The sequence below is a fragment of the Patella vulgata genome, chromosome 9, assembly GCF_932274485.2.
Source record: "Patella vulgata chromosome 9, xgPatVulg1.2, whole genome shotgun sequence".
NCBI classification, from domain to species: Eukaryota; Metazoa; Mollusca; class Gastropoda; family Patellidae; genus Patella; species Patella vulgata.
In genome coordinates, this window is record NC_065887.2 from 34,974,263 (window position 1) to 35,000,478 (window position 26,216).

General features: G+C 34.1%; 1 protein-coding gene across 3 annotated transcripts in view; it reads left to right on the forward strand.

Annotated features, from left to right (window-relative positions):
- The window catches only part of LOC126832685 (cardioacceleratory peptide receptor), a 117,311-nt gene that overhangs the window by 87,910 nt on the left and 3,185 nt on the right, over positions 1-26,216 (forward strand). For 2 of the 3 annotated variants that reach the window (XM_050563550.2, XM_050563552.1), the window contains exons 3-9: positions 4,042-4,180; positions 17,937-18,040; positions 19,330-19,423; positions 23,391-23,533; positions 23,861-24,026; positions 24,822-24,938; positions 25,807-25,981. In XM_050563550.2, the coding sequence (XP_050419507.1) occupies positions 4,042-4,180; positions 17,937-18,040; positions 19,330-19,423; positions 23,391-23,533; positions 23,861-24,026; positions 24,822-24,938; positions 25,807-25,981 (938 nt within the window). The remainder of the gene's footprint in view (positions 1-4,041; positions 4,181-17,936; positions 18,041-19,329; positions 19,424-23,390; positions 23,534-23,860; positions 24,027-24,821; positions 24,939-25,806; positions 25,982-26,216) is intronic. The other variant, XM_050563551.2, reaches the window with a different exon arrangement.

Genomic DNA, 26,216 nt, shown 5'->3' on the forward strand with positions numbered 1-26,216 from the left:
TTAGAAACCCGATCTTTTTAGACAATTGCTCCTTGTACAAAACGACCAGTCTGTTTCACAGAGGTATTTTGCGAAAGCCTAGAATAATGTGAGTTAATTAACCTGCTACGATGTCATCCCTCGCAGTGATTGTAGCGGCTTAGCGAATATTCACCGTGCAAAACGACGTCAAAGCTACATTTGGAACTTACATATCCAATTATTGTTTTCTTTTAATTGGAGACATTAAATGTACATTATTATTAACATCAACACCAGCATTGTCATTATTCTGTCTGTAAATGCCATATTCATATATAATTTACTAGATATGAACCCGTTGTCAATTCCTTTCCGTGATCAAAGCTAAAGTTATACAGCGTGTGCATTCGAGTTCTACTTGATTATATTGACACGCATCTTCCATTCATGACAGTCATGCGTAATGAAGCTTATTAGAATATGCATAAAACACTCTCGCTGGAAGATATGATCATTTCGCGTTGATTATAAACTGGCAATTACTTTACAGTAATTAGCTTTACTAGAAAAGGTGATGCCCCAGATTTTGGCGAGTATATATTTGTACAAATTGGAATTGAATATGTGAAAAGCGGTCAACATTTAAAATTTCAAAACAAGATTAAACTAAACACAAAAATACAGCTATCTGAATACAGCTACTGCTGTTAATTTCAGAAAATCTTAATCAGCGCCCGTAAGAGTAATATAAACAGATGCATCGATTATTTTGATTCGTCGAAAAACAATTGATATCTTACGATGGCCCAGAAGGCTCATTCGAAGTTTGAAATTGGAAATAAACAAGCTCCATACGTCTGTTAGCTGCAACTATGAATTCAACTGGAATTCAAATTTCAGGCATCTTTAAAACTTAATTCCAAAAGTGGACTCTTATTTATGAAGGCAGTCACCCGCATGTGTAAAATGGCATTAGGAATAGCCCACCAATTGTTGGACGGAAGTTAAACTTGGGGTACACCGCTTTCCCTCACAGTATTTACCCCATTTAACAAATTCGCCATATCATTGCTAATTGCGAATGAATAAATTTGATAAATGTGTCAGGATATAAGCCAGGTTCTATTATTCCTTCATTTATCTTGATACCCGGACTTTTCAACTTCAAAATTCAAAATTTATTAAACAGCTTCATCGCCGAACCCAATTTGGGAATATTCCAATCTAGCCGAAAATTGAAGAACTGTAAGTTTTTGTTAATTCGTCCTATCGAGATTGCCGACTTGAAATTATCACGACGTTATTCCAGCTACACAATAAAACGGACGGGTGGTTTTGACATACATGTATAGAAAAATAGGTTTACTAAACCTACCTGATTTTTGCAAGGGAGAGAGTAAAACAAAACTATAAATTAACGGGTACTTACAATACCACGCACTTACAATACCACTTACAATACCAAGCACTTAAATACCACGTACTTACAATACGACGGTACGTACTTGTCTGTGATATCACCCAAGGTAGAAGTGGACGTCAAACCCCACAAACGAACGAACGAACCAATGCTATAGATCTCTTCCGAACCAACGGTGATAAGGGGTTCGATAGCCGAATGCTTTAACTCGCGTTAGATAATAAGGTCTGTCATTGAGTCAAGTAGTGTGGTTTCGATTTCCCGCTTTCACATGATAATCTCTCCCTCTCTCTCTCCCCCTCTCTCTCTCTCTCCAAATAGTGATAGCAATCTGCTGATAGGTAATCCTCAAATATTATATGATCGGTAAAACTGTCAATGAAACACGAGTCTGAATTAATATCCCTCTTACACAGTGTACTAATTCATCGTTTACGTCACATTTCCATTATTATCCATTTTAGCGTGATATTGGGGGATTACCGTTCTCCGAATGTGGTCAAAGTCCATGTCATGGTGGAAGAGGTGGGCGCCGAAATATACACGAGTCAACTAAGCTATAGTTAGTTGGTTTCTTGGCGCCATCGTTTACGTCACTATTCTTGAATGTTGAATCTATTGTAGTAATGGTGGATTACTATTCTGTGTCGGTTCCATCGGGTCAAAGACAATAATTGGAGGTCAATGTCTTGATTTCTGGTCTTTTCCATGAGTTCATAGACTATAACTAATCAGACTTCAAATGATAGAATCTGGTTAGACAATCGAGTTTTCATGGGAACAGTTCTTAATCTACAATCATGAAATCGGTGGATGGTAGATGTGTCCAACTTAGCAGACAGTTCGCCTAAATGATATTAATAAGAATTATTTAACTCATTTGATAATGTGCCAAAAATCTAGAAAATATATATTATAGATATACATATTTTATATAATATCATGATATCCAAAATTTAAAGAATTTCATAGACAGAACCGACAAGAGCGCTTTTTTGTCCATTTCTCTTATCAATATATTTTTTTAAAAATTTTACGAAATACTTTAAATTTTGGACATAATGTGTGGAATATGCATATTCATTATATATCTTTCCTTGGTGGTAACTTTTTACATTACTTTGGGCGATAAATATATTAAAAATGTCAGACAAATTACTTTTTTTAGCAGAGTTATGAATATTTGAAGTATTGACAAGAAATGGCCTAAATTGTCACGACTGTCAAGTACCATTGCCACGATAATAAAAGAAGTCTCGATTTCCTGCCTCGAGTTTATTATGGGCTTGTCATGTCAACAAAATGTCTAAATAATAACTAATATAACATTTGAGACCAGAAAAGGAATTGAAATAGGCAGATTTTGCTGTAATGCACCTTTAATATTTTAAATGCTTTGTTACAATATTATCTATTTTGAGTTCATCTAATGGATCTGTTGTCACCTTATACCAGACGTCATTATTATTATAATACACCAGTAATAATAAATAATATCTACATGAAAATATATACAGTTCAACATAATGCTTTCTTATTATTTACTTGTGTGGAATATAAGAAGTGAATGCACCATGCTTCATGGAATCGTTTAATCTTTTATCTCAAAGTCTTTAACGTATTATTACAAAACATACAGGTATTTTTATGTGAAATATCTAACTATTTGGAGGTTTGTTTTTATTTTGACTAACAACACATCCTCTTTCCTCTCTTCTTTCAAATGTAAGACGGCAGCAGAGGTAGCCTATGGAGCAATACACAATCATATTTTAATGTGGTCGTTTATTGCCACCACAGTTGTCTGTCTGTCCGTCAGTTCTACATTTTTGTTATTATTGATTATCTATCGGACATGAATAAAAACATATTGATTTTCAACCTTTATTGCAAACTCTTTTTAGCACTTTATAGGTTGAAATTTTTTCTAATAAAAAAATATACCCTGTATATTGGTTGGCTGTTCTAATGGAAGGAATAATACTATTGATTTTCAAATTTTACAATTATTTCCCATTGTTACGAAATCTAATTAGCACGTTAGAGACTTTAATAATGAGTTCGTCTGTCTGTCTGCCTCTATGCCTGGCTGTCTGTTTGTTTGTCTGTCTGTCTGTTTGTTTGTCTGTCTGTAACACTTTTTGGGACACAATAACTCTTCTTCTAATTGTTCTATTGATTAGGAGAATGCGTTGACTGAGATCGATGAGGAGAATTAACTGTATAGGCTTTGTACTTTGGGGCACGATTTTACTTACGTGAGCGTGATGCAACTTGGTTTATAGTTTCATTACATTAATACCTGGATTAAATTCGAAAATGAACAGTTTCTTGCCGGGGTTCTACATAGTGATCACCAAGTCGACTGGTCGAGACTTTTGAGCTCTATAGTTTCGATTCTATTTGGGTGAAAGTTATGAAATTTGGTGTACTGTTTCATTACATCAATGCCTTGAGCAAGGTTGACGATAAACATTCTATTTTCAGATGTTTATTGGGTAAGTTCGATAATGAGCATAGAAAATTAATTTCTCAATTTCATAAGATTTTCACATATTATTTGTCAGACATGTGACAATATATCAGCTGAGAGGCATTTATCAAAATGTCACAATGTATAGAGACTGTGGTGTAATAATTTATATTTTATATCGTTTCAGGATGAACAAATTGGATTCTTGGTTGTATTATTCCTTTTTATTGTCATTGGTAACTCCATCGTCCTTGCCGCCATCGCCTTATCACGTGAACGACGGAGGTCGAGGATGAACTTTTTCATTATGCACCTGGCAATCGCAGGTAATTATTATGGTTTGTCTTATTAAGATCATCATCATTCTATCACACACACCCTCCCCCACCTTCTCCTTTGCTGTCTTTACATTCACTAGTAGATAAGGTAGCCATTGTTGTACACTGGAATGACTGGAAGGGTCTAACGTGGTTATTCTTTAAAGCTTCGTGGATACAATAGTATATGGGAATTTTTCAAATATCTCAGATTCAGCGATAATTTCGAGTGTTCTTAAATAAGACACTAGCACCAGACACAGGGTCTATTTTGACGTGCCTACAGACAGAAAATCTCAAATTCGTGCTTTGAAAATTTGAAATCCGTGCTTTGAAAAAAATATTTTGTAACCTTGTGAATCTCAGAAGATTGTATTGGGAAACTGGGCTATCATTGTGATCATCGACCACTTTCGATTTCTGTTTCAAAAGTTTTGTATTGTTGACGTATTCCCGCCACCACCTAAAGCACGAAAATTACATGGCAGAACATCGTCAGGTGCAGGTGACAGTGTAGCTTCGTTTGCCTTTGGATATTTCTTTGGGCTGTTAAAGCTGAACTCCGATTACAAAACTACAGAAATAATTAGGTAAAAAAAAGTTAACGCTCTCAACAATCGCCATACTAAACAGAGACAGGCCACGCCCACATCTAGTATATGCCTTGTCAACCGCACTGTCCACACCCGGCTAGCAATAGTTCAACTACCAATGACCTCCTTACTGGCGTGTTTTCACTATTAGTTTGCTGAATATATTATTGCTACACAATTATTATGTCTGACAAGGTACATACTATTTTACTAATTTGACGAAATAGGTAATCCACGGTATACTTTTGCTCTAAAAATATGAGAAAAACTGCCTTCCCCAAACAATAACTAATCTACCAACACCAACCATTTTTTTTTCTTATTTCGTGAAATGTTTTGCGCAACAGCATAGAAACACCAAATAATTTCTAGTAGTATAAAGTCTAGTATTATCATTCCAATAAAACTGTTATTCTCTCCATCAAACAAGTATGTTTTCACTTCAAAATATACACTACACAAGTAGTTATGTCCTTGATGTTATGTCAACAACATAGAATTGGTTGGTGTTCGTAGATTTGTTATTGTTTGGGGTAAGGCAGTTTTCTCTTATTTTTTAGAGAAAAAGTACATTGTGGTTGACTTATTTCGTCAAATTAGTAAAATATTATGTACCTTGTCAGACATAATACTTGTGTAGCAATAATATTTTCAGTAAACTGATAGTGAAAACACGCCAGTCAGGAGGTCATTGGTAGTTGAACTATTGCTAGCCGGGTGTGGACAGTGTGGTTGACAAGGCATATACTAGATGTGGGTGTGGCCTGCTTCTGTTTTTGTTAGCCGTACAATCGCCATGTTTGTTCTACAAATTGACAACAAGTATGCGACCGTTGAGAGCATGGTCTAAAGGGCGAAAAAATTTTATCGCCACCACCCAGCACAAAAATTCGGCTAAGCATTCGTAATGTAAGTCAGTCGTATAAGGTAATCATAGAACAGTGAATTTAGTTACCAATAGCTTCATCACACTTTAAGCGAGATTGTAGGAGAAAATAAAAATATTTTATGACCTGATGAACGCGATCGTCATTACTCCGTAATAAATTCTACTCCCCGTGTAATTGGTGAGTAATGATATCTTATGAATGTCACGTGTGATCTTATCGTAACAGGATAACTGAATCCATGTTTTGCTGGAAATCAATTTCGAGGATTAGGACTTTTACACCAGCTAAAAAATAACAACCCACTTCTAGACGGTATTTGTGAAATATCTTTCTCAAAAGATTTATCCGTCATAATTGGTTTCCATGTTATATTGAATACAGATTTCTCTATAAATTCCTATATTAGCTATATTCTCGGCCCAGGGTAAATTTCGCCTACCCATGCGGGTGGGTAAAATGTCGGACTCTGGATTTGTACAAAATGTATGACTGACTGTGTTTGGTTCTGGTATACAAGACCTCAATAGAGCGGGTACATGTAGTGCACTATGCTTTTATCAACAAGGGGTTACTAACTCTGAAACTATTTTATGCGAACACGCGCATCGTTACCCCATTATTTCTGGAAATATCATGAAAATATATTTGAAAAAGACTATACTGACTGCGGATGGATAAATAAATACCACAAAGATCAACATGTAATCAGATATCTTCATGTGCAGTAGAGGTTCCACCCAATACAAAATTGGAATAAGCATGGAATATGATCCGCAATCGTGGGAGCTTAACTACCAAGTAGCCTAAGGTCTTAGATTTCCATTAATTACCCGGAAATCCTAAAGTGCCAAGGACAATAATTTGACGACATTAATGAAAACGATATCCAGGCTAGTCATTAAAAACTGACCAAGAATCTGAACGAAAGCGAAGATTAATTTGGTCCCTTTTTAGCGTAAAGAGCTTCTTCATTTGTTCTAGGACGTGAAAGTATTTGCTAGGGTACTTTGCGGTATTGATGATATATTCGACGGCCATTAACGGTCTGCTTTTGTAGCAAAAATATTATTATCATCGATAATCGATTAATAATTGATTTGGTGAACATGTTGACATGATCAGTGTGGTTTAATCTGATTTATGGAAACATGGTCTTGAAGGTCATGTTGACTAACATATGGTCAAAGGTGTCTACATCATAAAATAAGATAAATGATGTTAGCTTTAAAGTCTTGCACCCTACAATATGATAATATATAGAACCATATACCAAGATTATCCATCAGTATCCCTTCACAAACATCTCGTACAGAATTTTATCTTGATAACGCTCAAATTGATATTTCGGCTGTTTTTAACTTTCCTCCGCAATTTCTGTGTATTTCGGTATACAACTACGGACCACAAAGACTCAGCAATGTTTGGAACCATGAACATGGAATATTCCTTGTGCAATGATCATATATTATATGTGTTTACCTCAAAGGTATTTTGGTGCCAATCACAATATTTGGTTGCGCTCACCCCAAAAGCACAACAGTGGAACAGTGTAATATTCACAGCAAGGCCCTTCTTTTGATGGAAATACCCCAATTATCGAACCTCGAGACAACGGTGCCTACACCACAATATCACGGTCTCCAAACCCTCAGTTTCCAAATAGCAATATCGCAGTTTCCGTGGCACAGTACAATGTCCGCACCACAAAACCGGAGTGTTGGAAGCACAAAACAGAGTTCTGACCACAACATTCTAAGACCACACGCCCAGATCTACAATACCGCAGTGATTGGAACCACAAAAGCCAAAGTTTTGACCAAATGACATAAGGCCGAAAATCTAATGTATATTAATTAACGACAATAAACGAAAAAGAATTTGTTTTAACAATGTATGTCTGTTAGCTACAATCTTCAGTATTTAGTATAAAACATAGAATCAATAACTGAAGTAGTCAGTGAATATAAAATCCTATGTCAAATTCCTGGTGTTAATGAAGAGTTATTTACAGAACGGGCTCCTATTAAGTCTGCCAAGTAGACTTTTAATGTCCGTCTTAACGTGCCCATTAACTATTTTGTTTTCTTAAAATCTACATTTTGATCGCATTTGATATAATAAGTTGAAATTTTGAAACAAGAACCAGTCTTTAGGCTATATATAGGTTTACCTTTCAATTTTAAATTGCGTTTTGGGAAACTTAATTAAACTTGATGGAAGATAGTTGATAATCAGGTAGTTGATAAGAGATACAAAGTCGTGATTATATCTTTATGACGTCAAACTACCACTCATTTATCGGGGGGGGGGGAGGCTGGTTAACCCATGCGCGTTGGATCACAAGGTCTGTCATTGCGTCAAATGGGGTGGTTTCGACAAGAAGGAGGGTGTCTGTACAACTTCGTAGGTTTTCTCCGATTTCCTCTCACTGTCAAAGACCCCTACGCGCAAGCGAATTACTGAAATAAAATTGAATCCTATGTTAGTCCCGAAATGACCTAGTTTGTGTCGAGTGGACGTTACCCCCCCCCCCTCTTTCTCTCATCTGTGGATTTCATTGTTAATTAATGTAAGTAATGTTAAGTGAGGTGTACTGGTCTTTACTTATGTATGCATCGTAATTCTAAAGAAATTTATAGCCTACAACTGGAACGTCGCTTGAAATGATGAATATCAAGATTGTGTGTAATCTAATCACATTAGAAACTTTATTAATCTCACCTCTTGGTGTGCTTGGTGCTACTGTAGCAAATTCTCAATATTGGGTTCAATCCTGGGTAGCATGAATTTCAGATCAGCCCATTCTATTACTTCAAGTGCAAGTGGGCGGCACCACACACAATTACACAAAACAAATCTACGGACAAGACACAATACGCAGAAAACATAAATAAACGTACATATCAGATTAAGTGAATGAACCCGTACCTAGCCGTAAGTGTCCACTGCGCTGTATAGTCCCGGGTCTGTAGTGATACAGACTTCACTCAAAAATGAAAACTAACAATGAGAAATATAGGCCTATCCCTAAAACATTGCATAATACTAGTACTAGTCATTATCTACTATATGCCACATGAAATATAAATGTAAGCATACTGAAGGAAAAAATTACCTATACATGTACCGTACAAGTAACCATATCGGTGAAATGTAAAAAAAAAAAGGGGGGCAGGTAGCCTACAACTATAGGTCTATGGTCTATGTTATAGTGAGAAACACTATAAGCGTTTGAAAGAATTGAGTTGTATTGACTACAAAGTTAGGGCATATGTCCTATTTACCACAACAATAGATTAGAAAAACAATACTTAATACAAAGAAGCAAAAGCATAAAGTTTGACATGTCTCGACGACAGTCGTCTGCTGAATGACGTGACGTAAAAGGCGGTAGTTTGCCAAATGACGTCCGTCAAGTGTTAAATGTATTACATCCCACTTCTACCTCGTTGCCAGTGGCAACCTTTGATAAAACTGTCCTGTTTATTTACAGGCATAAAAGTATCCGTGTATCAGAAATAAGCAGTACGCTTTCCGACAAACGAACACTTTTATACAAGCAGGATGAAAACAAACGCCTAGAAAGTCATAACTTTTATTACAAATAAATTTCAACGGACGAACCATCATCCACCGATGCACACTTCACCAGGATTGACCCACGTTGTGCAGTGTACTTAACATTACGTTTAATATAATTGCAGTCCTCTACGCCAGGGACAAGTTGTTTTGACGATGTGGTTCACTGACTTCGTGAAAACAACTTCGTCGTTCAATACGGAGTGCAGTCTAAAGAAAACACGCGACTGTTTTACGCACAGGGTAACGCAGCAAGACGCACGTCTAAATACTACACAGGTCGTTTCTCCACTGCGAAATCATTCTACTACGAAATGTAACGTGAGGCACGGAAAGGGATAAATGAAAGAGCAGAAAGTACACTGAAAAAAAACTTGTGTTGAAACAACACAAACTTGTGTTATTTTCAACACAAGTTAGGTGTCTCTATTTAACAACACAATCTTGTGTTAAATGTTGAAACAACACAAAACTTGTGTTAAATGTTGAAACAACACAAAACTTGTGTTAAATGTTGAAACAACACAAAACTTGTGTGACAATCTACACATTATTTGTGTTGAAATTTCTGAAACTTGTTTGTGTTGAAATTTCTGAAACTTGTTTGTGTTGAAATTTCTGAAACTTGTGTTGAAATTTCTGAAACTTGTGTTGAAATTTCTGAAACTTGTGTTGAAATTTCTGAAACTTGTGTTGAAATTTCTGAAACTCGTGTTGTTTCGTACAAACTTGTGTATAACAAAAACTTGTGTTGTATTTTACCAATTTATATCCAGTATAGCAACCTTTCGAATGCAACCCCTTCCATTCGTTCTGTTTAAACTGTAATTATTGATAAATGACATAATAATTTTGTTTGTTAAATTATTATTTATTCAATAAATGATATGAAAAAATAAATTAATGCCTAATTAATACCAATACAGACATCTCGAAGGTTAATAAACAAAGTTAATTCCAATACTAATAAAATTGTGTTATACAATGAAAAAATACCCCCACCCCCCCATTCCCAATTAATAAATAAAAAGTAGCTATTTAAATTGAAAAATAAAGCACCGAGACATTTGGAATATTAATCAACAAAGTTAATTTCAATACTAATAAAATTGTGTTCAATAATAACAAAATCCCCCCACCCCTTAAAAAAAGCTATTTAATTTTTTTTTACAATTAACCTTAAAAAGAACTGAGAATATAATATATATGTTCACAATATCCCTACCCCATGGTCCCAAAACATACATTTTAAATATATCTAAATTTAATATCAACCAAACCAAGCACTAAAGACATTAATAATGCACTAAATTGAAATACTTTTAAGAAAAAATAGTCCCTTTAACAGATTAGGAATTCAAAATTTTCTACAGTATATGAATGGGAACTAATAGATAAAACACAGGCAAATAATTATAGATAGATAAAATAAATATAGCATAAAAATCAAACAAAATGGAGAAAATTAAAAATTTGTAAAACAAAAATTGATTAATTAATAAAACCATTTTATATAAAAGAGGCATTAACATTCGAAATGTTCACTAAATGTTTAAAAATAAAGGTTGATTTCATCCTACAATAATACATTTTTATAATTATCGAATGTTACTATTAATTATTGATGATCCCTCTATATTATTTCAAGTTTTCAGGCCAAATCTTTAGTGTTTAGGATTACACTGCATTCTATATAATGAAACAATTTTAGAGATGGTTTGGTATTTGACATTAAAAACAAAAATGTGATTAAAAAGGCAATGGTGACATATAACTTTTGGGTTTCCACAATAAGATCTGTAAAAGAATTTGATGACTTTATATTCAGAATTTAGAGTTGTTTTCTTTCTTTGGTATTAATATTCACTAAATAGATATAATTCTCCAAGGATGTTCAAGTGATTATTATAAATACACTTATCGACAAATGGGGTTTTGATGTGGATTTAACTTGGTACACCAGTCATGGGTATAGAGTTATTTAGATGGCAGAATAAAAGTAAAATAACTCATTGAGCAGGGGGCGGCGGCGGGGGCGGGGGAGTTGAAAAGAGCATAATTTAACAATATATTATATTATTTTGAGACTCATATGTATGACTACATGCGAATGCAAGAGGGGGGGGGGGGTATTTTAGTCAGGTAGCATTATTGCTTACTCATGTACACCAAAAACACGTCATCTCGCCTAAACAGATGTTTTACGCCAAAACGCTTCAACTTGATTGATTGCCATGTTTTTGGTGTATATTTATATCTTTTCTTGGGCGCCGAATCGAACTACGGCTTTTAAAATGTTCAAAAATCGACGTAAATTGATTTTTTCAACGATAGTTGGTTTACAACGATGAGCACATGAGTGAGTAGACTGTGGGAAAGTTACGACAACTCATTTCCAGGCGCCATTTTGGGTCCCAATTATGACGCCATAAAAGCTATGACGTCATGGCTTCATACAGGTTTACATACCAAAATTTGTTTTTTTCTTGCAGTATTAGACGTTGAGGGATAATATAACGTTTTACCCTAAAAAAAATGCAAAAGAAACCAATGCAGTTTGGTTCAGTGATAAATATATCAAACAAAATCATACCCAAAATCGGGGAATTTTCTGAGATCGATATCTCGTAATCAGTGTGTTTTACTATTTACTCGTTGGATTATAAATGATTTCTTTTTAAATTCCTCAAACACAGAGTGGTTATGAAAGCGAAATGTGCCGAAAAATCGAATTTGACAAACGTCAAATTAAAAAAAGAAGTATTTGTTATATGGTGCCGGGCGTTTCTTTCATAATGGCCGCCAAATTTGGTAATATTATTATTATTATTATTATTACAGCATATTTATAGCTCGCCCTTTCATAAAACATGTTCAGGGGCACTTTACAAAGTGACAATGTAATCATAAATAAACAACAAGATTATGGACATGTTAACAATTGTATACAGAGTCAGTTAAAAGCCTCATTAAATAAATGTGATTTAAGTTGTTTTTTAAAAGAATATAGAGATGTACAACATCTTAAACTAAATGGTAGATTATCCCATAAAACAGGTGCTTGATAACTAAAAGAGACTAGTTGAACAGTTTTGGGCTTTAAAAATAGTTTATCTGATGTACGTAATGTTCGACCATTATATCGTGGTTATGTACGCGAAATGTGCGGAAATCGAATTTGACAAACATCAATTAAAGAAATGTATTTTCCATGTGGTGCCGGGCATTTCTTTTAAAAGGGCTACCGAATTTGGTAATACATGTATAAGGCAATTTAACAAAAAAAACATAAATTTGGTAGACTAAAAGGGCATCTCTTAAGATACATAAGATATGACTTTTGCAATGTCTTTTATATGGTTTTCGATGTCTCTCAATTTGAAGATAAATTTTGAAAATACAAAATAGCAGCAACACCAATTGGCGGATATTAAATTAATCGTCATTTTTCCTGTTGGATATTAGATAGTGTCTCTTAAGCATGATGTACACTGTAGTTCGATGTACCCTGTAGTTCAGATACAGTCTCCAAACCGTGTTTACACTGACTGGGTGTAGTTCGTCAAATGAAGATGAATTTTACGATACAAAAAATGAATATATTGTAAACGCGCTTTAAATATCTGGATGCGATAGACTTCGTGATAAAAAATTCAAGGTACATGATATCATTGGCAATAATAAGATTCAATTTTAGTTTTTAGTTACACTCGGTTAACCACCAATAGATGTTTTAATCACAATAAATCATAAAATGTATTCAGCTCGACGTAAGACATAAATAGATACAGTTGGTTTCACTTGAATAGAAGTTTTAATTATCTATGGTGCATATATGCATATATCACCTTGATGTTCATATCGTCTTACGTATTTGTCAACATCAAGGTTAGTGCGACCCATTTGTGACAATTTCTAGTTCCCAAATATTAGCGATTTAGCTCCTTTAAAAGCGAATGCAAGTTAAATATGTTTAATCAGAGGCGGATTCAATGGGGGGCGCCCCCCCCCCTAATTTTCAACAGTGCCCTTTTTTACGGCTGAAAGTGCCTTTTCTCAGACTCAAATATGTCCGTTCCCAACCCGTTGTAGGGATCCCAAATGACTCGAACCATCGACTCAAACACACCAGTCTGGGAAATAGCTCTTGGAATGGCTACAGATGCAAGGAAATGACGGATAATTTTCTTGGGGACCCCCCCCCCTCAGCGGCAAGCTGAAATCTATGACATCCAACAATATAATAGGTCATATAAATAGATAATAAGTTTGCATGACGTCATATGAAATTCCTGGCTTCACAGTTGTCGCAACTTTATCTATACACGGCGTTGCGTCGACCAACCATGCAATGTGAAGTAGATGTCAATATGGTTATGTGCATAGGCGTACGAGCTGAGGGGGGGGGGGGGCTGGGAAAATTTGGGCACACAATTGTACTTTGTAAAAGTTGTATAAAAAAATATTGTGTTCTTGAATGTTTCCAATTTAACAGCGAATTTATTATTATTATGTAACATATTAAGAACCTAACTACATTTTTGGGGCACCAACCACCACCGCCCCCCAGTCAAAAATTTCCCCGTACGCCTATGGTTATGTGTAAAAATATTCAGTTCAATATATTCACGGTGTATGATTTTATTCATACTTCAATTTTAGTGAGTTACTTCTGCAACGTTTTTAGAAAAAATTGCTATTAATTTGGCCAGTACTGTAATAGCAAGTGTATAAATATTTTCTGTTCAGTCTGTACACAGTATCATATCTGAGAACCATATTATCATTTCTGCCCAAGGCTCCCTGTGATTTATAGTTAGCAGTGATACAAGGCAATCACCAATTTTCCATGCTCTTGGCCTGAAGAAATAAAATAATAAAAGTCAAGTTTTTATTATTATGCAAGTGGAAAAATACAATTCTTCATGGTATGATTTGAATAAATACAACTGATTTGAAGTTGGAATTATTATTTGTCTAAGATGACTGGGCATTTACAAATTGAAATAGCTACTCTTCATCAAGAAAATACATGAATATTTTTCCCAATTCACCTGGATTTTATTGTAGGTCTTTGTACGTGAAATAGCTTTATTTAACGTCCGCTTCCACCGAAGTGATATTGCAGAAAATTAACAAATTCGGATTCCCTTTTAAAGGAATTAGACTACATTATCGCTGGATTGTATTATATTCAAAATGGCGCCCAGAACACAAAACAAACATTGCAATTCAGGGCGGACTGGTGTCGAGGTTGTATCCTAAGAATGATTTTTTGAATATTTAATCAAACAGAAACACAATTATGCACATGCAGTTATGATATAATATTAAATTAGCTTACCTCAAATACCTCGAAATATACTGTTTGGTCAGTTTGTCCGCCCGCCATATTTCTATTAGTCACACATCCTTCGGCCAATTAAAATGGACGTATATTTTGTTTTAACCGAAACGAAAAATTTGCGTTATAAATACATTGTATTAAAAAATACCAAAATCACAAACCTGATATTCTTATTTTCTGAACAAACTTTTTTCACAACAATATCACTTTTTTCGATACTAATGCTTAATAATACAGTTAACATTTGCAGTACCACAGGGTTTAATACCGCAAAATTACTTCAATAAATATTTCTTTCTTTGTTTTAAGAGTAATTCATTTTAATTGGTCATTTACAGGTAAGAATAAATTTCCAATTTCGATTAATGAACCAATTAAATGAAATAAAAAGATTAACTCGACTATTTCCACGCCCATTCAAACATTTTTTTAAAACGTAGATATAACACAATTGTTATTGTCTTTGATGTGTCAAGTTTATTGGGGCGATATCAATCAGACACTTCCAAATGCAGACATTGTAATAACCTGTCTCTGTATATTGTCTTAGACAAGATGTGAAAATAAACAAAGAGTAGAATCAGAATAATCTTTTATTATATCTAATTAAATAAATAGTTTATATTTAGATAATAATTGACTAAAACTTTGATCTCTTATATCAGTATACTGTTATAAAATACGTTGTTTTAAAAGAGCTATTAAATGCATCGCACGATACATACATTGCGATTTCTACTTAATGTTTGTAATAATTAATATATCCTTTTAGATAATTAGAAATATTAAAAAATAAATCAAGTGAATTACTCGACATTCAAATTCAGGAAGAGTGGTTTTACATATAGGCTAGGCCAGATCCCTAATCCAGTTCCCCAATCCCATTCAGATTTTCTCAATAAATAAAAAACATAATGCGATAAAGGAACATAATAAATGTTATCTTTAATGTCGACGTAATTAATTATATGGAAAAAAACCCACATAAGATTTTATAAATGTACACAAGTTTGTGTTAAGACATTGAAAAGAACACAAACTTGTGTCATTGCAATGCAATACAACACAAACATGTGTTAAATATTTTTAACACAAGTTCTTGTGTTGAGATCCAACACAAGGGTTTTTTCAGTGTATTTGTCACATTTCGCTTGACACGACTCGATAATAAATACTATTTTTCACATTTCGCTTCACAATACTCGATAGAAATGTGATGTAAGTGACTTATTAGCACCTTTCCTCGGTGTATTGTTGAAGATCAGGACAGTTTTGGTCGGGGGCCCAGTCCTGATCTTCACCGATACACCTCGGAAAGTGTGCTAATAACTACTACATAAAAACCAACAATAAAAAGTTAATAAACTATCAATTTAGGATGTCGTCGGAATGATTCAGCTATGTTATTGCACAAAATATAATAAATACACCTATAAGATATGCAAACTAGGTATGTTCAAGAAATCAAACGATAAAAGTGTATTTATAATCCAGATAGAATTAGGAAACTGCTGAACATTTAAATATAATTATAATTATTAAATTAGATTATTTCCCAATATGTAATCAATTATATACTTATAAGAAATGTCAAACTTGGTATGTTGAACAAATGGAAGTTTCGAAATTTCTTTTAAAATGTGTAATTGTGTTCCGCCTTTGGCAGTGTACTTAAAATAAAGAGATTTTAGTTCAGAAAGAAATAGTTGTTTATCGTTACATATTGTTAAAAATCGTAATGCCTGTGAATAGAAAACATTATATAGCGTATGTTACTTTAATTGACGGGTATTTTAGCACTTCAAAGCCAGATTTGTCCGTTTTGTCGAAAATACCGACATTAAATCTACTGTTAATTATATTAATATCCAAGTCAAAAACTGATGCAGTTATAGTGCCAGAGTTTTATTTATTTAATATTAGTTCTGGGGCATATATTTCACTTTTATATTTGTTGCAAGTTCCGTTATCATTGATGGGTGTTATGTCATGTTGTTGAGTCGCTTCCTCTGGTTTGTAAGAAACCGGGATGGCAATGGATACTATTGTGAATTTGGTCCACAATGCAGGTGCATCAGACAATCCAGATCTAATCGTCATTTTACAAAGTAGACTGAAACTGTTAATCTTCACTTATGTGATATCAGGGTTTCGTTTATTTTTACCATTAAGCAGTTTTGTTTCTCTTTAAATTATGAAATTTACTCGACCACGTTATATTTTGTAGTCATTGACTCTTAAGACGTTCTCTCATCGCGATATCACCCATTTTGGAAAACACCGACTTTGTAAATACTGCGTGTCCAAGACATAACGAATGTTCGTAACAAATCATTCAAACACAAAAGAAACTTGAGTGACATAATGCTGTCTTTCAGTAGATTGACTCGATTGACATAGACTTACTTCGGGAATATACGACCCATGAACATACTATCTGAGCAATTTATTTGAATCGGCATTAAAATGTGTATCATAATTTATCGAAGAATCGATGACAATCGTGCGTCACGTATTTGAGGCAAGACATAAACAAACGAATTAACTATATACAAAAGGTAAAATACTGTATCCTAGAAAGTCAGGATTATGGAGATGGATACATGTTTTCACAGTGTACTCTTAACCTTAATTCCAATTACAATCATTCTTGGTGAATAATGAATGGTAATTAACATGACTGAATTCATTCACCGTAGAATTGTCCCTTTATATAATCAAAGAAGACATTTGAACATGGTTCTTTCTTCTCGGATCATTTTTATTTACATCAATTGAATGTCGAAATCGAGGTTCCATATTGGCAAGGTACATTAAACATTGAAGCAGTTTTTGTTGTTTGAAAAACCCTCTGAATTATTTGTGGTATTCACTTGAGAAGACGAGACAAGAATTGTAATTTAATTCATGCATTCGTTAATTTCTCTTTTTTTCTCTTATGTTTTCCATTATCAATAGCATGGGTTTTCTTCTAATCTTGTTTGCACCTGCTCAGGGTCAAGTACGATCGACAGATTTATCTTGTTCAGATGCACATAACTTTCCTTTTTTATTCAAACGGACACCGTGGTACACAACCAGCCCATCATTATCTGACTTGAGCAACAATATCCGTACATGTTATACAGTTTGCAGTGTAAAGTGCCCCCCCCCCCCAAACACACGCACAACACAACACAGACACACACCTCTTCTCCAAAAAGGCTTAGATTAGTTTTACTCCCTGTAAACGAGATCGAACGATTGATTTCAAATTATGTTTCCATCATTATATATATCCAATGAAATTATGATAAAATAGCTCTGTTGAAACGTACTTTAAATATTAATTAGAACATATATTTTTAATATTTTAGATCTATTAAATGGTCCTCTGAATGTATTATTTGACCTGATCACAAAGATAACTATATATTGGTATGCTGGAGACATCATGTGTAGATTTATACAATATACAAGGGTAATTATACATTTAATTTTTAACATGAACATGACCCCGGGTCACTCGACATTCCTAGGCATTTTCTGTAATCCAATCTCGAATGCAATAGCATGAAATCATGTTGTGCTCCCGGCCTGGTGGATCACGTCAGGACAATCTGATTAAAACACAGATCCTATTTCGTTTCATTTTTTATAGTTTAAAATTTCGTTTTACTTGTCTTTACTACACTAGGATCTGGAAGAGTTGTTATACAACAGGCGTTCTAGTTGATGTGAGGAATTAGCCAATGAAACGATCTGTTACGGCGTAAACCAATAGAAGCGTCAACGCTGATTGATTAATCAATGTCTGACGTCATGTGGTCAAAAGCCGCTCGTATGACCCCTGACGCGACCTCCCAGTATAACTGGTCAGATCTTCGTCTACCGTAGGCCATCGAAAGTATAAAAAACGAAACGAAATATAGATCTGTATTTTAATCAGATTGACGCCAGGATATCATTCATGGTATTCATGGGGCAAATTTTATGTATGTCCAAACCATATCTCTGGATATCTGTAGGAGGTATCGGATGCCGTGCACTAGGGTCATGTTTACACTTCTAGAAAACTAGATATCACTTCTCTGTAGCTAACAAATTTTTGTTAAACAATTGTACTCATTATTTTGGGTAACGGTCAGATTCTTTAGTTCGAAATTAATAATCGAAACCATTATACACAAGAATCCTTTATTGACCATTTAAGCAGAAAAGCCTTTGTTAAAGGGTATCTATGATTGTTCAGATAGCTGGAAAGCCGGAATACACCAAGAAATATTTGTTGACCTTTTCGTGTACAATAAAGGAATAGTAAAAAGCTTTAATTAGATGCTGCATAAGGTGTTTCTTTAGCAACTCGCACAGTGAATTTGTCACAGACAAGAGAAATCAAATTAAATTTTCTCAACGATGATCTGTTGAACGCTACAATTACTTCACACAAAATATTCCGCATTCTGGTCTTTAGCGAGTGTATAATTACAGGCATTAATTTAAATTTTCAATGAGCTTAACGCATGGATTCAATTAGAAACTATATTAATTTCAATTTTACTGACAGTTATTCAATGTAGAAGGTGATTAATAGCTTGCAAGTTTCTGGAACCTTGAAATATAAAATCGGGAAGTTATAATTTGATTATTTTGTATGAGTTTGTTTTTCTCCAGTATCCATTATTGTATAACTGGTAAATATTGATGATATTGTATTATTGTATAACTGGTAAATATTGATGATATTGTATTATTGTTGTATATTATCAGGCAGCAGTGATGTACGCATCAACCTTTATGTTGGTGTCTCTTAGTATTGATAGATTAGATGCTGTGGCCAGACCAATGAACTTCTCTGGTAGTTGTAAGTACAAACTCATTCGTTCTCATAATTATGGAAATATTATGATCCATATATAGCTAGCAGATGTCTCAAAACAAGATTAATTGTAGTTTAGGTCAGTGTTGAATAATTGTATTATTAGAACCTCTCCAAATGGTATCATTTTCTTCACTCAATTTAATGATGTTTATAGCTAAAGTTCAGAGGTCTCCTTGTAATTATTACAGTTTATAATGGATGCAGTCTGTATTTAAAGTGTGATAATTACAAGTCAAATACTATACTGATTACACTGATGTCCTTTTCTACGAGAACAGGATACACTTAAAACTTAATTACCTGTTTCTCTTCCGGATTTTGGTGCTGTTCCGAATATTATTACACATTGTACATTCTTTTGACATTTTTACGTGTAATGCGCAACTAGTAAGAAACCGTATTCCCTTATTTGATAAAAAAAAAGAGTTATGTATTAATTTCTATTAGTCATTGACGAAATAGTAAAATATGTTCAGTTTCATAATACATAAGGTCAAGTATATTCAGTTCCATAATACGTTCAGTTCTATAATACATAAAGTAAAATATGTTTAATTCTATAAGACATAAAGTAAAATATGTTTAATTCTTTAAAATATGTTTAATTCTATAATACATAAAGTAAAATATGTTTAATTCTATAATACATAAAGTAAAATATGTTTAATTCTATAAAATATATTTAATTGTATAATACATAAAGTAAAATATGTTTAAGTGTATAATACATAAAGTATAATATGCTTAATTGTATAATACATAAAGTAAAATACGTTTAATTTTATAATACATTAAGTGAAATATGTTCAGTTCCATAACACATGGAGTGAAATACGTCAGTTTCATAACATATAAAGCAAGTTACATTAAGTTTCATAAAACATAAAGTTTGTTACATTCAGTTTCATATAATGTAAAGTGAAATATCTTCAGTTTCATGACATATCAAGTAAGTTCTTCGCGAATTTTTCATCCCATATAACTTTTTTTTAATATTAAAGCTGATGTCGTTGATTGCCAAATTATCGTTTTCCTTACCAAAAATAATAGATTGACATTAATTAGGATTGTCCTGATATGGATTCTAACGCATGATCATATTCCCGACTGCTGTACTGATCAACCAGGACAACCATGACTTCTTATTCTCCATATTAACTATACAATGCACTTAAGAAACTTTCATCGGTATCGCATGATTAAATAGAATAATTAATGTCTATAGAAATACCCAGGTTTTATTGGAACTGTTAACATCAAGTGACAGGCGTATTTGAAGAGTATTGACAAGGGGCATCAGATATCTGTTCTGAAAGCTAATAGAAGAATCATATCGTAATCTCCAGCGCTTACAATTTTATATAAAACACTTGATGTCACAGCAGTGTTTAAAGGAAGAGGTGAGGAAAATGTCTGCTACATGTTGGTACTGCCTTTGAAATGGTCTTGATGATAATCGACATAATGCTTCTTCGCCAGCTCTAAAGTGCATCAAACTTGTGTCTGGCTTATATTCTGTTTATAGCAATTCTCCATACTCCGCCAACCCGAAATGTTTGGGCGGAGTTGATATCTTTTGAGTATCGCGCATGCGTATATTTAAACTTGTTTAGTGAATCTATTTGAATGTCCGGACGACATTTTAAGGAGAACAAGAAATATTGGCTAGAGATTATTAGATTCCTATCACCCTTAATTCTATTTCCCCTTTAACTTCTCAACATTTCTTGTAACCTATGAAGTTTGATTGGCTTCAATTGATCCGCGATTAACCAATAGTCTCGGATTTGCCATAGTGTCATCTTGACAAATATATTAACTCGTCTGATTAAAGTCAAGCTTTTAAAACTAGTCTTCGTTTCGTATTATCCTACGAAACGGAGATCATCAAATGAAACAAATTAGGTCTGAAGATGATAAGAGAAGTAAACATCTGGTGATTTCGCGACCGTTCTCCACTTCAAAGAAATAAAATATGTCGTTAAAACTAAAATTTCTGGCCTTTTGTTTGGAAATAAAGCTACGTAAACAAAGCGAAATCAAATAGATGTGGTGTGAATAATTGACACGCAATGTCAAAAGATGAGACACTTCCCTAAACAAGTTGGGGTTTAACGAACTTACGTAGAAACAAACCTTTATTCAACAGATAGACGGAAAATAGGATTATCGAGACTGAAACTTAATGAAGGTATGTGTGTACCTGTTGACAACTGTAACACTAAATATTGTTGCTACGTTATGGTTCTTCCATAGTTTAGAGTATTTTCGTGCGCCGAATATGCGTTATAAGTGTGTATGTCTAAAATATTAAGTACTAGCAGAATACCCGGCTTCGCTCGGGGGTCATAACTCCGAAACCGGAAGTGGTAGACTAACGCCACCTGGCCTATGTTACTCCCCGGTCCGAGCTACCCCTATACCCTACATTTCAGACTCGGGGCAGACCTAGTGTAGCCGCCAACCCCGAACAGACAGACAGACAGACAAACGACAGTCACAAATATATATATATAGAAGATAGATGTCTATTTGAGCAAAACTTACATCTGCTAGTATCCATACAGGCCCCGGTTTCACGATGAATTCTCGGGCTTAGGTTAAGAATTTATTTAAAATTATTCGCTTTATTATAACTAAAATATAGCCCTTTATAAAACTTTTATTGTTTTAATGTATTAAATACGTCATTGAGGAACTATGTCCAAATTTGTGTGTTCTGGATCAGAGATATTTCGCATAAACAGTGATTGAAAGTTGAGTAAATTCTTAATGTAAGTCAGAGAATGCTTTGTAAAACCGGGGCCAGGACTTAATGGTTATAAATGACACCTTATTTACACGTAACCACTGCAACGGCAGTTTTGAATCCGATAAAAAAAATGCCCTTTAAAAGATTAATACCTCGCGTATTTTAGGCTGAATTTGACTAATATGCCTATATTTATGACAGTTACCACATGCGTATTCATATACACCATGAAAAGAGTCCTTATTTTAATGACTGGGTTCTGCAGCATCGATCTTCATTTTTGCCCTTCAGGACGGTTTTCTTTTTAACACTTCAGAACGGGTTTTATTTTTCAAATTTCCCAGTGTTTCTGTTAAATGTTTGTGTAGGAGAAACGTCGAGTATGCCTTGAGGGGGTGTGTAAATTCTCTAGTGATTAAAGTATCGACCACATTAAATCAATTTACATGTCAATATGAGAAAATGGAGCAAATAAGTTGACCACTTTGATCACAACTAGATATAGGAGAAAGCTTTTAGTTAGTAATTGGACAAATTGATTTGAATAACAGAGAGAATATCGGGCCAGCCAGAATTTCTTACTGGCTCAAGTTTATATCATTTCTTTAATGAAAATGATATTCCCAATGAAATATGTCTGGTATTTTTATGGAAATCTTAAAATGACTGAGTAGACAAAATCATATAAAAGAATAAAAATGAATGATTAACATCATTAATCAAATACAAAATAATCGCTTCATTTTGGAATGAATTAAAGTATGGATTGTAAAAGAGATTAAACATAGGAACTATGTACTTGCTTTTCATACAGATTTACATTCTGAAACAAGTATATATATTTTACTAAATTAATAACCAGTGAAAGGGTTGTTGGCTTAAACTTTCAGCCCTAAAGAATGAAATAATGAAATCTAGTATGACATCATAGATCAACAAAAACAAAATTGATAGCTTATCAGCAAGGGGCTCGTGCATGAATTCATTTCCCAGTGGGACGAGTAAAATGGCCAGAAATTAGATTTCTTTGAAAATCTCCATTGTTCATGGCTGGTAACAAGTGTTAAAATTACAAGATCAGAATGTAGTTAAAATTACAAAACCAGGATGTTGTTTGACATAGATGAAAAAAAAAGTAGAACCTGCCCGTCAACCAAGAGTATAATGATATCTAGTTATTTATCTGTATAATTTCAGGGTTACGAGCGAAGATATTGATAGGATCAGCGTGGTTGATATCTCTGTTGTTTGCAGCACCACAGTTATTTTTGTTCCAGGAGAAACATCACTATGGTGGTCCACAGTGTTATATAGATTTAACAGAGGCGTGGCAATGGCAGGTACGTCATTCTTAAATAATTTCTATGTGGTTTGACTAATAAATGGGAGTTTTTGGTTGGAGTTGAAACTTGTTTTCGATTTTTAGCGTGCTTTGATAAGATAATGCTAAGTATTCGCTTTATATTTTCATCCCCTAGTCTACATTTCTCACAAGCTAAAAAGCTGTTTATCATATAGTCATTCGGAGATCACGAAACCCCGAGGTACCCTGAATACCTTGGCGTACGCCTACAAGAACACTTGGCAGTTGGAATTCGATATAAGAATTTATAAGTTCTGTCTATTTTCACTCAAGTCTTTCTATTATTTGTTATTATTTATTTCAGCTGTACTTATCGATGATTGCTCTGGTTATATTTGTTATCCCAGCTATTATAATCTGTATTTGTTATGTTGTTATTGTGGCCATCATCTGGAGAAGCAGTAGATTACTCAAACCGTCCGATTCTCAAAAATCACTCAAGTCTTACAAGTCGAAAGATGAAGGTACCGGTATGATGTTTGCTTTCTTTTCTAAACATAAAACTAGCATTGTTTCTGTTTCTACATTACCTTGTAATACCATGTAATAATATTACAACAAAACATTTGCATGCGTTGTAAACTGTCCATATTAGAATTGGTATAAAGTATTCTGGAACTTCGTGCACAATGATTTGTAAAACTGATTTAGTCTATATTTAGTCAACCAGCACTTTGATTAAAATCTTAAAACTTCATCTAATTTCCTACTTTTTTGAAAGACTATTACCACCATCTCTGTCGCTGCTGCTGTCGCGGATTGAACTATAAATTAATTGTGATACCGAAAAGCCAAGTACAGGCTGTTTCGTTTGAAAATGAGCTCCCATAAAACGTAATATTAAGTAAAAGATTCATTGGCAGTTGGAATTCGATATAAGAGTAGGCCGTAGAGCCGCTGTCCGGGCAAAATTTTCTTCATCGCACACCGCATGGCGTATGCCCGTCTTCATTAGCCCAGTCGGAGCAGAACAGTAGGGCGTTAACCCTCATTTCATTTCATTTTTAAGTCGATAGTTGAAATAAAAAAGGGCTTATTTCCTTACGCCAAGCGTACCATCGAAAACCACCGTTTCAATTCACATTTAACAATCATGTGTCATAGTACTGCTTTTTGCATCAGATAACGATTCGGTTTAACATTACTATTATTTTTGCAGTATAGACATTATCCTTGTTATCAAGCTGCTAATTAATTATCAATATCTGGTCATTATATTCAAGCATTTTGATAAAGAGAATAAAGCTCTTCATTTTGAATTTCAGAATGTTTAAATGGTCACAGTCGCAGTAACTCCAGTAAAGAGAGTTGTAGTAGTTCTCGTGGTGTTATTCCTCAAGCTAAAATCAGAACCATTAAAATGACCTTTCTTATTGTTCTAGGTAAGGAGTAGTCGCAGATTTCGATGGATACCCGTTAGCAAGCTTCTATGAAAATCAAGCCCAGGCCTACCACAAACCTAGTCCATTTACGTTGAGTCTGGATTAGAAAGATATAAAAAATATATTGCATGCAGAATTAACCCGTTCCATGCCCTTACCCCCTTCAATTGATCCGTCCTCACTTTACTGGTCAGAGCTTTTGAGATTTTGTTTAAAATTTGCTGGAATTGTTCTCCCAGTGAAAAGGATGAATCCTATTGACCCCCCCCCCCCCCATCGATTTTAGGCTGAATCCTTGTCAACCAAACTTTGTAGTTGCTCTAAAAGTTTTTCTGAGTAAACATTCTGAAACTGGGTGGCTGTTAAATTTTGTTATTGTTTCCAGAAATACTGTGGTCTCCTGGCTTCCCTTCGCAAAGCTGTTATCGGTCGCATAGGCCTATCTGTTACCTGTCAACGCTATATTTATGTTTTTCTTTGAAATTTACACTATCTGTGTTGTTTTTATGTTGTGTTTAGTATTAAAAAATATTTCTGCGTTTCCTTTTGAGCAGACACAATTTTATCAGGTTTCTATTTTGAATATGGAGTTTTGGCACGCGCATCTGTAGTGCACAGGGTCATGGACGATTTTAAAAGAATCAGATTGCGAAATTCAGTATAAGTATTGTCTCCTGTGTATGCAAAAAAATAATAGCCATGCCAGTTCAGTTTACCAAAGAAATAAACCAAAGAAATATTTGTGTCATTAACTTCACGTAATATTTTCAGAAATTAGAATTTAGTCAATCGATTTAATTGATTGATTTCGATAATATACAAAACAAATGTTCGTAATTTAATTCAGTGTAAACCCTTTCCTTTGCAGTTTTTATTGTGTGTTGGAGTCCATATTTTATTTTTAATCTGTGTGATGTGTATGGCTATGTGGACTGGAAAAATCCGTCTACCAGAAAACTATCCACGTTTATTCAGAGTTTGGCGCCATTGAATTCCGCGGCTAATCCGGTAATATATGGTATATTCAGCACACGTATTTGCAGGTATGTTGCGGTTCTGGCTGGAATATTCAACTGTGTGAACCACGTTTTTAATATGGCACTGAAGATCCACATACAATTATTTTTTTTTTTTGAAAAGAAAACGGCAGTCGTTGCAGCTTTTATTTATATTTTATTTATTATCTAGCAGTAACATGGTTTTAGGTGAAACTTGTTTGTTTATATACAGTGTCTGGCAATTCCCATAATAATGACACTGTTTATATACAGTGTCTGG